Source organism: Oryx dammah, unplaced genomic scaffold (genome assembly GCF_014754425.2).
Source record: "Oryx dammah isolate SB20612 unplaced genomic scaffold, SCBI_Odam_1.1 HiC_scaffold_3, whole genome shotgun sequence".
Classification (NCBI taxonomy): Eukaryota; Metazoa; Chordata; class Mammalia; order Artiodactyla; family Bovidae; genus Oryx; species Oryx dammah.
Window position 1 is genome coordinate 97,162,441 of NW_024070187.1, and position 15,711 is coordinate 97,178,151.

At 44.5% G+C, this 15,711-nt stretch overlaps 1 protein-coding gene across 3 annotated transcripts in view; it reads left to right on the forward strand.

Moving 5' to 3' along the window:
• The first annotated feature begins 1,076 nt into the window (after window positions 1–1,076).
• GPAT3 (glycerol-3-phosphate acyltransferase 3) overlaps window positions 1,077–15,711 on the forward strand; it is a 65,558-nt gene continuing 50,923 nt past the window's right edge. The window contains exons 1-3 of one of the 3 annotated variants that reach the window (XM_040237256.1): window positions 1,077–1,268; window positions 1,427–1,710; window positions 11,269–11,335. In XM_040237256.1, coding sequence (XP_040093190.1) covers window positions 1,570–1,710; window positions 11,269–11,335 — 208 coding nt within the window. In that variant the 5' untranslated portion in view covers window positions 1,077–1,268; window positions 1,427–1,569. Of the gene's footprint in view, window positions 1,711–11,268; window positions 11,336–15,711 lie in introns of all 3 variants that reach the window. The other 2 variants (XM_040237255.1, XM_040237257.1) reach the window with 2 other exon arrangements.

Below are 15,711 nucleotides of genomic sequence, written 5' to 3' on the forward strand. Positions count from 1 at the left end.
CATTTCTTCGCCCCTTCTTAGTGGTGGTGCGGGGCGCGGGGTGGGGCGGGGGCCGGGGGTTGTGGTACCCACCAGAAGAGAGGTGCAAAGGCCGAATATTTACATTCTTCGCCGGGGGATTCTCCTTCCTTCCGCTCCTAGGTTCTGCTACACCTTAGGCCCCGCCAGCCTCCTTGGCAGTATTTTCGATCAACCCTCTGAATTCAGTTTTTCTTGCCCTCCCCGTTTTTACATCTTGAAATAACACCCGAAAGAGACTGCTGTGAGAGTTTTGGTCTCATTCAGTGACGACCTGGAAATCCCGGGAAGCCTGATTTTCTCATCTACTACACAGTCTCAACATCCCTTCTCAGGCTTATTCTTAAAAACAGATCAGGTTTCTAAAAGGCGAACCGCAGTGAAGTCAATACTCCTCCAGACGGCGGTGCGGGGACTGAATTCCCTGGCAGCGCGCGTCCCCGGGGTGAAGCCAGCGCGGGCCCGGCCGTTCTTCTGTGGTTTCCGTGCCTTGAGTCGGGGGTGAAAGGAGAGGGGAGCTGTGGTCGGAATTTTGCCCCAGGATGGGAGCGATCCTGGGCGGAAGGATTTCTGTGCCAGGGCCGCGGCTGCTGAGCGAGGTGAGCGGTCGGAAAAAGCTTTCCCCTCCGGCGATGGGCTAGGTCTCTCCCCAGCGGCTCAGCAGTAGAGGGAGGTGATGGAGGGCGCGGGGAGAAGGAGGTGTGGGAGACCTGGAAGCTGAGGAACCCAGGCGTTTCTCTCCCCACCCCGCCCCCGCCGCCTTGAAAACCCGGCCGAGAGGTCGTTTTATACCCAAAGAGGACCTTCTCAAGCGTCCCGGACCCATCGGCAGTCCATTCTGGGCATGAGAAAAGGCTAACGTTTTGCAGATGAAAATTCTGCTCCCAAAGGGACCTCCGCTGAGAGTGCTGGGAGGCGGGGCGCGGCGAAGGCGGGAGGCCGTCCGGGGAGGCTGCGGCGCTTTCGCGTGGATACCGCCTGGAGGCTCCCCGTTGGGTGGCGGAGGAGGTGGGGCCAGGGCAGGACGCAGAAATAGGGACTCCCGGCGTCCGCGCGCAGCCCGCCGGCGGTGCAGTCCTCGGCCGGGCGCCAGGTCCGCGGCGGTGCGGTGCGGTGAGCCTCGGGATCCTCGTCCCGGAGGGCCTCCGTGAGTCACCGCTGGAGTTGTCGCAATCGCCACCCAGCGGAAATCGGACCCGGGGTGGAGCAGGTTCCCCGCCCCGCTCGCGTGTCTCCGCGCTCGCTCCCAGGTCTGAGCTCCAGGCGACGGCTTCGGCGGGGGGCCTGGGCCTCTGGCGCAGAGAGAGTTAATCGGCCGCGGCGAGGAGGAGCCCGAAGAGGAAGGAAGGAAATTGCTGTCCTTCTGAAAGTTTTTTTTTTTTTTTTCCTTCTTCTTTTTCCCCCGCAGAGGTGAGTGCCGGGAGGCGGCGGCGTTGACTCCTGGGAGCCGGGCTCCGCGCTGCTGCTCCCGGAGTTGCCTTCGGACTACCTGGAGACAGGGACGGCCATCGCACTCGGACCTCCTCCGTGGACCCCCGTCGGCGCCGAGCCATGGATGGCGTGGAGCTGGCCGGGCAGATCCTTTACACCTGGCTGACTCTGGTGTTCGGCCTCATACTCCTGCCTTCGGCCTTTGGGGTGTCTTTGGGCATCTCTGAGATCTACATGAAGATCTTGGTGAAAACTTTAGAGGTGAGTCCGTGGAGGGATGCTGCGCCTCCTCCTCGGAGGGCTTTGGCGGGGTGGGGGTGGGGAACTCGGGGCGATGGGGAACAAGGTTAGAGCTGAGAGCCGAGGAGACGCCCAGGAGACCAGGAGGAAGGTCAGTGGTCTGGAAGGAGGTGCGTTTTAGTTTATCCTCGGCCGTATCCCGGCTTCTCCTGCAGAGTTGGAGGGATCCTGAGACCACTGGACCACCTTGTTGTTGTGATTGGAGGTAGAAAGACCCCTACTCCCTGTTATTATGATGATGACTTTTACTCATCTCAATAATAACGCTTCCCTAGTAACTCAGACGGTAAAGCGTCTGCCTGCAATGAGAAGACCTGGGTTCGATCCCTGGATCGGGAAGATCCCCTGGAGAAGGAAATGACAACCCACTCCAGTATTCTTGCCTGGTGAATTCCATGGACTGTAGCTTACAAGGCTGCAGGCTACAGTCCATGGGATCGCAAAGAGTCGGACACGACTGAGCGACTTCACTTCAATAACAACGCGACCGCCTTTTCTATCACCGGTATTTCTTTATGTTCTTTAAGCGAGCAGCCGCCACCTCATTCTCCTTAGTTTGTACAACCTCAGGTTTCAGAGGTCCTTCTGTGGACTAAGGTTTCCCATCTAGAAAGGCATCAAGCTTATGCCCCAGATAAGAATGGATGGTAGAAAGAAATCTGATTATATTTTAGGAGTCATGGAAATTTAATCTGACCAATGGCACTTGGCATGTCACTGAAAATCTATGTTTTCTTTGACTTCAGCTCTCCCTACCCTCCTGTTTTCCAAATTTTGCAAAGAATGGTGGTAGATGGGAATGGCCCTGATGAAACAACTGTAACTTGCCCTTCATACAGGGTTTTATTAAGTCATGGAGGGTTCCCTGTGGACTTTCATCAGATGTAGGGAGAGCAAATGTTATCCCCCCTTTACAGGTAAGGACACTGAAACTCTGAGAAGTTCAGTGGTTTGCTTGACTCAAGCAGTGGAGACAGTAGTCTAACTGAAGTGAGGGCCTGTAGCCTAAACGTTAATAGTGCAGACTCTGGGTACAGATTTGCTTTGACTTGGTGCCAAAATCCCAGCTCTGCTTCTCAACAGGGAACTCACCTACTTCTTATGCTTCATGTTCCTTATCTATAAAATAGTAGTAACGATAAGAACTACTTCCATAGGGTTGTTAAGTGAGTTGACTGAGTTAAAATATGTCAAACACTTCAGATTGGTATCTGGACATGTTAGGTGCTGTTTAATGTTTGCTGCTATTAAAAGAATAATATTATTGGGACTTGCATGGTGGTCCAGTGGTTAAGACTACACGCTTCCACTGCAGGAGACACGGGTTCTATCCCTGAGGATCTTACATGCCTGTTTCTCTAGCTGCTACAGAAGGAAGCTTCTAATGTGCCTTCATGCCTGCTCAGTGGTGTCCAACTGTAGCTTGCCAGGCTCCTCCGTCCGTGTGGTTTCCCAGGCAAGAATACTGAGTGGGTTGCCATTTCCTCTTCCAGGGGATCTTCCCGACCCAGGGATCAAACCTGAGTCTTCTGTGTCTCCTGCATTGGCAGGTGGATTCTTTATAGTACCTTCTTACATGGGTTCTCATTTTTCTGCCCTTATTCTCTGTCTGCCCACGGCTTGGCTTTATTTGCTCTTCTCCCTCAGCCAGGAGAGGGCTTTCAGATACACATTTCTAATCTTTTATCTCCTACCTGGAGATTACCTGTTGATCATCCACCAGCTGCTGCTGCTGCTAAGTCGCTTCAGTTGTGTCCGACTCTGTGCGACACCATAGATGGCAGCCCACCAGGCTCCGCCGTACCTCGGATTCTCCAGGCGAGAACACTGGAGTGGGTTGCCATTTCCTTCTCCAATGCATGAAAGTGAAAAGGGAAAGTCAAGTCACTCAGTCATGTCTGACTCTTAGTGACCCCATGGACTGCAGCCCACCAGGCTCCTGGGTCCATGGGATTGTCCAGGCAAGAGTACTGGAGTGGGGTGCCATTGCCTTCTCCCCAACCACCAGCTAATCTCCTGCAAATCTCTTCTACCTACTCATCTGATTTATCGTACATTTTTGTTGCACTTTATGGTTGATTTTCTGTCTAGTCTTTAAGTTATATTTGACTATTCATCAGTCCTCGTGTTTTAAAATTTCTGTTGTTTGTACTTGGGAGGTATTTCAGTCTCAAACCTTCCTTGTTGACGTCACACTTTGGACATGGTCACAAATGAATGGTCACAAATAAATTTCTAGAGATGTGAATTTCCTAGCTGCCTCTTGCCTTAGATCATCTCCCTGTAGCAGATGATTATTTTCAGCTGGTGTTCACTCTTAGAACTCTGAAATGACTGAACTGTTCTCCCACATAGTAATATCTTTTGGAAGATACTCCAAGTGAGAATAGAGTAAATCGCACACTCTGTCTTCCAGGTGCTGACTCTTGAATGCTTGCGTAAGTCAGGTACAGCTAAAGAGACGTCAAGGACACTGGCCTGCCCTTCCCTGTACAGCGTGCGTGAGTGCTTGCATGCTCAGTAGTATCTGACTCTTTGTGACCTCATAGACTGTAGCCTGCCAGACTCCTCTGTCCATGTGATTTTTCAAGCAAGAATACTGGAGTGGGTTGCTATTTCCTCCTCCAGGTGATCTTCCCAACCCAGGGATTGAACACAATTCTTGGATTCTTTATACCATTGAGTCACCGGGGAAGCCCTCTAGTTGCTGTTAGCTTGGCAAATAACTTCTACACTTTGAAGAGATACCTCCAGTCCAGGATCTGACTTTCAGTGTGGCAGGGCCTCAAGTTTTAATTTTAGTCCATCTAGATTTGAAGCGATTTCAGAGATGTACTCCTTGTTAGTGAAACTCTCAAGAATGCCAGTTTTCTTTTCCTGTTTTTGCGTTGGGTCTTTATTGCAGCTGCTGGATCTTTGTTGCAGTAGGTGGGCTCTTCAGTTGCAGCATAGATTTCTTTTATTGTAGAGTATGGGCCCTACTATGCGCCCATTCAGTAGTTGCAGTGCACAGGCTTAGAATTAATTTAATTCTAAATTAGTTAAGAATTAGTTGAGTTCTCAGTTAACTAATTGAGGGCCCTGGGCCATCAGGGAAGCCCAGGACTGTATCTGGTGTTTGAAAGACATTTGTTAGGCAGAGGTTGGTATAGTAGATTGTTTTTCTGCCAACTATGGGAATAATTCCCTTAAAGATTGTGCTGATTGTTTAATATTAAACCATTTTTATATTTGGACAAATACCCTACTCTTTGTTAAAGTCCGTTCAAGGTCCAGACCTTCTGTTGCTCGTTATTCCTTAGTATGTTCTCAACTCACTCTCTGGTTTCTTTCTTTTACTTTCTAGTCCCAAGAATATGTGGCTTCCCAGGTGGCCCTGTGGTAAAGAATCTGTCTGCCACTGCAGGAGACTTGAGAAGCTTGAGTTCGATTCCTTGGTTAGGAAGGTCCCCTGGAGTAGAAAATGGCAACCCACTCCAGTATTCTTGCCTGGAAAATTCCATGGAGAGAGGAGCCTGGCTGGCTATATATGTAGTTCTTGGGGTCCCAAAGAGTTGAACATAGAGACAGTGCACACACAGCCCCAAGAATATTGTTTGGACTCTTTAAAAAAATATATTAATTTAATTTAATTAATTAAAAAAAATTTAATTGACTGCGAGGGGTCTTAGCTGTGGCATGTGAGATCTTTGGTTTTTGTTGCAGCATGTGGGATCTTTTATTAATAGTTTCGGCATGCGAACTCTTAGTTGCTGCGTGTGGGATGTAGTTCCCCAACCAGGAATTGAACCTGGGCCCCCTGCATTGGGAGCTTGGAGTCTTAGCCACTGGACCACCAGGGAAATCCCTCTTTGGACTCTTTAATTAGAATTGAATATTTCTCAGGTTTCCTTGGTTACAGTTTACATACCATTTTAAAAGGTGGTTTAGTTTTATACATTGTGTGTTTACTTTGATAAGTTTTCTTGACAATGGGTAGCTTTTCTGTGACCGTAAACTCAAATTCTGGAAGTTGCAGTGTGAGGGGGTAATCTTCAGAAGAGCTGACTATGAAAACAACTAGTTGTCAAATAACTCAGCCAGCTGAGGACTCTGCTTAGCTTTCCAGTTCAGGTAATAATTATGTATTAAGTACCTGCTGAATGCTGCTTTCTGCATTGCTGAATATCTTTATGTGTATTCATAAGTCCTTGATATGGCAAACTACTTGAAAAACAGGGCTTGAATTCTTATCATAGAGTGAGTGAGTGATTCTCTAAACCAGTGATTTTCTTCACTTCTGTTTTTTTTTTGTAGTTCTTATTTTTATTTATTTATATATTTGGCTTTGCCAGGGCTAAGTCATGGCATGCAAACTCCCAGGCCCCCTCTATAGGGAGCGCAGAGTCAGCCATGGGACCACCAGAGAAGTCCCTCTAAACCAGTGATTTTCTAGGGGTATATAGTAATCTTTAGGACGTAGATGTGTCAATATTATGACTTTATATAGGAGAAAGTTGTTTTAGGAGTACAAACTATAAAAAGTAAAACTTCTGACTGAGGGAATGCATAGTCCATCTGCCTGGTAGGGTGTATTAATATATATTTAGATCTCTGGAAGAGAATATGAGTTTTTTATGTTTATCAAACAGGAGCATGGATTAAAGGTTGAATTATGTTGTTTTCAACCAGGAAGGGTTAATGATGCTTGTTATTAATTGGCCTAAGGACTGTTATTTGTTGGCCTGAAGTTCACAATTAGAGGGAAATAAAGAATGGAAAGAGAATATAGGATTAATGGAGTAAAAGATACAGGGGAGTGATACATAAATTGCTGAATCTAACCAGATATTGCAAGCAATCAGTTCAGTGTCTCAGTCGTGTCCAACTCTTTGTGACCCCATGAATCGCAGCGTGCCAGGCCTCCCTGTCCATCACCATCTCCCGGAGTTCACCCAGACCCACATCCATCGAGTCCGTGATGCCATCCAGCAAGCAATAAATAGATAAAAATAAATGTTAATGGACTTAATTTTCCCCTCAACTTTTGAAGAATAAGTTGGACACATGAACAGCTGCCTCCATATTTCTGGCGTTGTAACCTTGGGCAGGTCATTCAAACATCTCCACCTTAGTTTCTTCCTGTGTATTTAGGAATATAGCTCACAGAGTTATTGTGCAGATTGAATGAGGAGAAGTGAATGAAAGCCCTTAATATACACTAGGTGCTCACATCTTAGTGGAGTTTGGATTGGAACACTCATTGGTTGTGTGTGTGTGTGTTTGCTCTTATGTAGCCAAGAATTAATCTACCTTCAGATCTGATGGGTCAGCACACATATTCAGAGCAGACTACTCCTGCCTTGTATTTTAGTTACTGTTCTTTCCCTTACCGTCTCCTCCATTCACTGGTTATTTTTCTGGTCAATAACTTTCAGATGGTTAACACTTCTGTTGTTATAACACTCAGGTATTACCCCTGGTGTTGGAAATACAGTAAATCTTCTACAAGGCCATGACTGTTAATGACAGAGTGCGCTTAGTCACTCAGTTGTGTCTGACTCTTTGTGACCCCACGGACTGTAGCTTGCCAGGCTCCTCTGTCCATAGCATTTTCCAAGCAAGAATAGTGGAGTGGGTTGCCATGCCCTCCTCCAGGGGATCTTTCCCACCCAGGGATCCAGTCGCGGCTCCTGTGTCTCTTGCATTGCAGGCGGATTCTTTACCCGCTGAGCCATTAAGTGATAATAAAAGAAAACTACCAAAGCAATGTGCTTCATAGTTAACTTCATTCCACAGCACCTCTCTGGGATAGGGTGTGTTATTCCCACGGATAGACAGAGGAAAGAAGGTTCAGAGAGGTGAGATGACTGGACAGTGGCATACAGCTGTCAGTGGTAGCATCAGCATTTAACTTGAATCTAGAGCCTGAGTTCTTACTCTGCCAAGAGACCGTTTTATTTTGCTACAATTGATGGCCAGCCATTGAGTAGGCCTAACCTTTTGAAAGTAAAGCCGCTCAGTCGGGTCCAACTCTTTGCAATCCCATGGACTGTAGCCTACCAGGTTTCTCCATCCATGGGATTTTCCAGGCAAGAGTACTGGAGTTGGTTGCTATTCCGCTTCTCCAGGGGATCTTCCCAACCCAGGGATCGAACCCAGGTCTCTTGCATTGCAGGCAGACACTTTACCCTCTGAGCTACAATTTTGTACATTTTTTTCCTTTTTCCTTTCCCTCTCCTTAGTTAATTCTTACGTGTCTTTTTAGCGTGGAAACTGGAAGTTGAATTGCCTAGCTGATAGTGTCACGTTTTTCCAAATTTTGGCCCAAGCTTGAAAAATTAGGCTTTCTTTACTATGAATTGTGGACAGCTACTTATTTTCTTTCAAGAGGAGTTTGAAATTAAGTGAAATGACAACCTGATTGAAAGTTGTCAGGACTTCCCTGCTGGTCCAGTGCCTAAGACTGCTTGCTCCCAATGCAGGGGGCTAGGTTTGACCCCTGGTCAGAGGACTAGATTCCATGTGCCACAACTAAGATCAGACACCGCTAAATAAATAAATAATCATTAAAAGCAAAAGCAAAAAACGTGCTCGTCTTGAACACAGTAACTGTGTTTTGGAGGACAGACTTTGGAGCTAGCATTTTAGGAGAGGGGCTTTGTTCTAAAACTCGGGTGATGACAGACATGGAGTTCTTTGGAGCACATCATGCTATTGGAGCAGAGTACCCATATTAGTTTGTTGCCATAGCAGAATCCCATAAACTCGGTAGCTTAAACCATGGAAATTTATTCCCTTACAGTTCTGGAAGCTAGAAGTCCAAGATCAAGGTGTCAGCAGATTTGATTTCTTCTGAGGCCTCTCTCCTTGGCTTGTAGATGGTGCCGTCTTGTAGGTAGTGACCTGGATGGTCTTTCTTGTGTATACGTGTCCCTAGTTCTCCCTGTTTGTATAAGGATACCAGTCATACTGGGTTAGAGCTTCACCCTAAGGGCTTCTTTTTAACTTGGTCACCTCTTTAAAGACTCAGTTTTCAAATACAGCCACATTTTGAGGTACTGGGGGTTAGGGCTTTAACACATGAATTTGTATAGTTCAGCTCATAACAGTCATGCGATACCGATATTTTCCATGCTGTCAGCATGAACTGATTGTTCTAGTCTAAGGTAATCCCCACTTATATAATACTCAAAAGCGCATGCCCACATTAAAAAAAAGCTCCAAGATAAGGATGAATGTTTATTTACAAAATTTTATCTTAATCATATCTTTAAGTCTACTTAACAACCAGTGATAGGTACCAAGACTGTAAAGTGAAAAACTTTTCCCCAGTGGCTCAGCAGGAAAGAATCTTCCTGGAGTGCAGGAGACCCGTTGGAGATGTGGGTTCGATCTCCGGGTTGGGGAGAACCCTGGAGGAGGGCGTGGCAACCTACTCTAGGATTCTTGCCTGGGAGGTCCCATGGGCAGAGGAGCTTGACGGGCTACAGTCTATGAGGTCACAAAGCATGAGACCTTGTGTGTGGTCACAAAGCATACACACACACACACACGCACACGCACACACACACACACACACACACACACATACACACGGAAATAAACCTTCACCTCTACTGAGACAAGACGGGAGCATAAAAGTCCAGAATTTGAGAATTCTTGCCTGGGATCAGCAAGGGGGAGAAAAGGACGAAACCAAATTAAGACTCTGAGCCTGTTATCATTTGCGACTTGCCACTTGAAGCTGGGAAGATTAGGCATCTATTTATAGGCTGTTTTCTAGGCACAAATGGCATGTTCCTGCTTTGCTGTTTGGGATGTGGTGCAGGGGTCCTGATACAGTCTGGTTATGCCCTACTTCTTGACCTTCATGTACATGTTTTAGGTTATTTATTCTCTAGCACTTATTTTCTTGTTTATTAAAAAAAAACAAAAACCTTTTATCCTTCTGCTTAATCCCTTCGAGCCCTGCAATAACTGAAGTGTGTTTTTTCATTTGTTTTTATTTTGCAAGGGGATTGTGCTGGGTCTTTGTTGAGGTGCGCAGGATTCTCTTGTTGCCTGTGGACTCAGTAGTTGCGGTGCTCGAGCTCTCTAGTTACGGCATGCAGGCATAGTTACCCTGCAGCATGTGGGATCTTAGTTCTCCAACCAGGGGTTGAACTCAAGTCTCCTGCCCTGGAAGGCAAACTCTTAACCACTGGACCACCAGGAAAGTCCCAATAACTGAGGTTTTTGCCTTGACATGCTTAACAGATCCTGTCTTTTTGCCCCTTCAAAGGTGCTGAACTCTTAATTATAATTATTACAGTGACCTTCACTTCTTGTTTTGCTCTTCTTCTACCTCCCCGAGTCAGTTTAGGCACTGTTAGCTTCTAGAATTGTAATTATCTAGATGATATTTTAATTGATCCTTTCTCAACTGAAGATGGTAGCCATTGGGTTTTTTGGAATGCTGTCAAAAGAGTTCACTTGCTGCTCTTGAACTGTGATAATGGTAGATGATTTGGGAAAGATATAAAAAAAGTATAAAAAAGAAAAGAGCAAATCACACCTTGCTATATTTTTGGGAGTTAATTTTTTTCTGTTCTTAAATTCTCTCAAAACTGGTTCCTCTTAATCATAATATTTTCTTTATCTTAGTAGGTAACTGACCTCATGGGCAGATTTTTTTTTTAAACTTTTGTTTCTTTGTTGTTTTTAAAATTTTTTATTGGTGTATATATAGTTGCTTTACAATGTTGTGTTAGCTTCATATGTATAGCATAGTGAATCAGTTATACATATATATATATATTTTTTTCACTTTTTTTAGATTCTTTTCCCAAAAAAGGCCATTTACAGAGTATTGAGTAGAGTTCCCTGTGTTATACAGCAGGTCCTTGTTAGTTAGTTATTTTATGTATAGCAGTGTGTATATGTCTTCGCTAGTCTCCTCAGTGACTTCATGGATTCCTTTCCAGCTTCCCAAGTCTTGCAATAGTCCTTCTGCAAGCTTCTGTCTGATATAGGCAGTTAGGCATCTTGGAGAATGTCACATCCTTGAATGCCTAATTTGTTATGAAAATAATATTCTTTGTGTCTTGTGTTTATGTCTTTACATGTATTAATCTCATTTAATCCTCATGGCAACCTTATGGGAGAGGAACTATTATCCTCATTTAACCGATGAGGAAATTGAGGCTGAGAGGAATTAAGTAATTTTACACACAGACAGAGTTGTTGCTATAGTCTGTGCTCTTGTCCTTCATACTCCCTGACCTTTTCAAGGAGTAATTGGATACCAGGTGTGTGTGAGAGTTTTAATAAGGTAAACATGATCTTTTCCTCATTTTCATTTGGGAATTATTGGTAACTAATATAAGAGTATACCTGGGACTTGGAATGCAATTATATCAGAGATTCAGTGGGGTATCTCTTCAATTCAGATAGCATGAGGGCTTAATGATTAATTTCATGTTATTTAAGCATGGTTTAAATATGTTGTGTCCTGGCGGTGGCACATTTTACATTCATAACTTCTTGTTTTTTGAACAGTGGGCCACGTTACGAATTGAAACAGGAGTTGCAAAGCAATCAGTCCTTAAAAACTCAGCTTCTGTTGGTAAGTCTCCCTTTTCATTATGATGGTTAAAATATCCAAATTGGGAAGATATGTTTCTACACAACTTGAATTTGAAATATACCTAAAATAGTGCATTTTGTGGGCCTTGGACTGTTCATAATTCTGTCCTTTATGCAAAATAGCAGCCTTCTGAGTTCTGGATGACTTTTCACTGTAGTCATACCATGCTGGTTCATCTATGTGTTCTTACTGGGTATTTCTAAATGTATGCACTTAAAAGTGGTTGCCCATGGTATTTAAATGGTCTTAAGAAAAAAAAGGGGACTAATTGGACCACCTGGCGTTAAGTTAAACCTATGTTTGAGATTTCATTAGCACCTTATTCTAACTTTGGTTCTCAAAGTATGTTCCTTAAAATATTATTTCCTGCTAAAAACCAATTAGTAATTCATGAAAAAAAAAACCTCCCTTGTGATACAAGCTTGGGAGTCACCACATGCTACTAATAATGTCTAGTAATAAAGGCTCAGAAAATTCCGTAGTAAAGACACACTGCCTTAGTTTTTGTTAGAAGTGAGTTACCAAATCAACCGAGCTGACCAGTTCTTGCTTCTGTTTATGTGTTTTTCCTTTGTCCCAAAAACCCCTTTCATGTGAGTTAAGAATTTTAAGAATTTTTTAAGACACGGGGTTCATAGGGGAGTAGAATTCTGTGGAAGCAATGGCAATGAAATTAGGAAGAAATAAACCCTTGATTTAATTAAAAGAATTAGGCTGTATGTGTTTTCCAAAAATAATGTATAGAAACAATATTGTGCCATCTGATTTAGGGTTCAAATGGTGAAAATGTCAAACAGTTCACTAGATGGAATGGAATTTGTCTTCAATTCCATGGAGTTTATCTTCTGAAGGCTTGTCTAAGGAATTGTAGATGGAATTACACTAGATGGAATTTGTCTTCTGAAGGCTTATCTAAGGAATTGTAGAAATTATAGTACATTTTGGAAATAAAGAATTTGAAGGAACATATCTGTGCATTTTTGTATAATTAGATTGCTGTGTTCTAATGATTGAAGCAACTAGTGAGCTTTGTGTTGTCTGTGTAAACACCAAAGGATTAGCACCGATAACATTTTTACCAAGATTGGGTATTTCCGGTTATACTTGATCCTCTTTTTATTGCTGGATACCCTCTCTGATAGCAACTAAACGGCACTAAACGACCTACTAACTTTTTTTTCTGGGTTCTCTTTAAATATGTGTCCTGTGATTTAAGGAAAGAAGAAACTTTATTGCTAATATTTTGTTGCACTTGGTGAGACTTTGGGCTGTTGTTGACCTTGGATGAAATTCTCTGGGACCCTATAGATTGGGGTGGTGGCGGCCCATATCTTGGGCCATGAATTTAAAATAGCACAAAGTGTTTCAATTTGGTAGTTAAGAAGATTAAAGTCACTAGGTAAGGGTGTTTGCAGCATTGTTTTAGTTTTGTAAAAATTATTTGTTTTTGGCCTTGTTGCAGCACTTAGGCCTCTCTAGTTGAGGCACACAGGCTTGGTTGCCCCAAGGCACGTGAGGTCTTAGTTCCTGGGCCCGGGGTGTCGAACCTGAGACCCCTGCGTTGGAAGGCAGATTTTCCACCCCTGGGCTTCCAGGGAACTCCCAGTTTTAGTTTTTTCAGCCTAATGGGAATGAATATTTCCACTTGGATTTATTTATTTTTGTCACGCTCTTTTCTTTTCTGACTTTGGTCTTTGCCTTTTCCTGGGTACCTCCAGGAGACAGTGGGAGTGAGCAGGAGGGGAAAATACACATCACAATGGTTGAGAGTCATCTGTTGACTCTTTTGATGTCATCAAACACCTTTGATGTCTACAAAATGTATCCTGTTTGCTTCAGAGTGGCTGCTCTTCCTTTTCAGCCTGTGCAGTTGGGAATTGACTATTGCAGAGACCAAGCATTTGTTGCCAGTGAGGCTGACAGTGGATCCATAGGTGATTAAGACACGGTTCCTGTGGGGAGACGGGTATCCGAGAGCCCACTGCAAGAAATGCTAAAATAGCTGCATAAGCAGAGGATGACGTGAGATCTCATGTAGGCTCTGCCACGTGCTGCTTTCACCTCTGTTAATCCCACAACTGTGCTTGGTATGCCCCTCTCCTCCTGACTTATGTCCTGCTTGGGTCGCCTGGTGGCAGGGTGTGTCCCCTGTGGATACATTCTGGTGCTTGGAGTCAGTCGGGAGGTAGTGTCATAGTCCTAGACAGAGGCAGAGGGTGATGAAACCTTGAGCGCTTGTGTGTCTGGCTGGTGCAATCTCCTGCCTTTGGAGCATCCTGTCTCTGTCCCGCAGCCAACTAGAGCACAAGTCAGGGTTGAGCCGGGCAGAGTTTAGGCAAGGGTCACTGGCAGGCCACAGCCCGGGGCTGCGGGTATGATTTTGAGATGTCCGAATGATGTGGTGCTGATGAAAGGTTTGGGGAACCGAGAGGAAGAGATGAGCTAAACAGGGATGAGAGTTATGTTTATTTTCTGCATCCAAAAATTCTCTCTGCCGCTCTTACTTGGTGAAACGCATTTTTGGAAACACTTTGCAAGTCTCCCTCTCCATTTAAACCCCTCTTGTACTGTGTTGGGTTGGCCACAAAACCTCTTTCGGGTTTTCTGTACCAGCTTACGGAAAAACACAAATGAACTTTTTGGCCACCCCAATATTTTTTCTGGGCCTTTATTGAATAAGCTGATTGAAAGCTGAACTTTGGGAAGTGTTATCTTTGTGCTTAAATACTTCATTGCCGTCCTTGACTGTACTCTACTATGACTTTTATTAAAACACTGTCTTAACTCATTGAGCTTTAAATATAATCATGAAGAGGCTCTTTAAGAAGCTCTGTCATTGTACATTCCTCTTCTAGGTTAGGGTTAGTGTTAAAACAGTGGTGAATGTAAATTTTCTCCTCCTTCAAGTAACTATGTTATAAAGGAAGCATTCATCTTAAGTGGAGAGTACAGAGTTGCCCTCTAACCTAGTTTTTCTTCCCTGAGAGCTGATGTGCTGGAAGGTGAAATAAGAAAAGTCTTGGTTTCTTCGCATCAGCTGTGCTCTAGCCATAGGACGAATGCATCTCCTTGGAACCCTGGAATGTAATTTTCAAAAACTTTTATTTTACTCTGTTGTAAATAATGGAAGGGACCTTTGGACTATAAGAAGCCACTCGCCTCTTTCTTTGGGTGTCTGATTTCCAGGATTTCAACTGTCAGACTGCAATGAGTCAGTAACTGTGATTGTCATTGAAATGAATGTCATTAATTATGTCATTTTCGTGACTCAAGATAAATTCCACTGTAATTGCCTTGTGGTGCTAGGACACCGTGATGATCACCAACTGAATGTTGACAGGCAGGAATTAAGGGCCTGCAGTTGCCCTTACCTGGGGAGTGAGTCACAAATAGTACACGTAGAGTCTGTGGCTCACACCTGCTGGTGTTCCCTCGTACCTGTTGCTGGCCTTGTTCTCTGGTGCACGTGTTGCTGGCCTGACTCAGCATTATCGTCAGTGGGGAAACACACTTGCCTCCTCCAGCCCTCCACCTTGCTCTGTTCCAGCAAGGATTTGGGGTCATGTGGCTTACCGTTAATTAAGCCCCTGGGCTAATTTTTTTTTGCCCCTCAGCACCCCAACTCCACCTCTCCCTTCTCCCAAACATACACAAAGGACAAAATAATGTGGTGAAGCTTCTGATGTACCCGTTCAAGGAGAATTCAGCCCAACTAATGTCTCCCACTAATTTCATTCACATTTGGAATTCTTTTGTGAGAACTGACTAACCATGTTGATACCAGTACAACACTATTATTATTATTATTATTAGTTGTTGTTGCTATTTCATTGCTCAGTTGTGTCCAACTCTGTGTGACTCCATGGACTGTAACCCACCAGGCTCCTCTATCCATAGGATTTCCCAGGCAAGAATACTGGAGTGGGTTGCCATTTTCTTCTCGAGGGGATCTTCCTGACCTAGGGATTGAACCCAGGGTCTCCTGCCTGGCAGGTGGATTCTGTACCACTGAGCCACCTGGGAAGCCCTGTAATTGCATTTATATAAATCAACCAGGAGAGATGAATCCACAGACACAGAATACAGTCAGGGGGTAGGGCTGGGGGTAAGGAGTGACTGCTTCATGGGTTCAAGTCTCCCTTGGTGGGAATGAAAATGTTCTGGAACCAGATAGAGGGGCAGCTCCCCACTGTGAATGAGTTAAATACCACTGAATCAGACACTTGAAAATAGTGAATTTGGTGTTAGATGAATTTCACCTCAATTTTTTTTTTCTTCTTGCCATACCACAAGGCACGTGGGATTCTTTACTGCTGAGCTATAATGACAACTTAGTTTAGCGACACTTTGGAGGA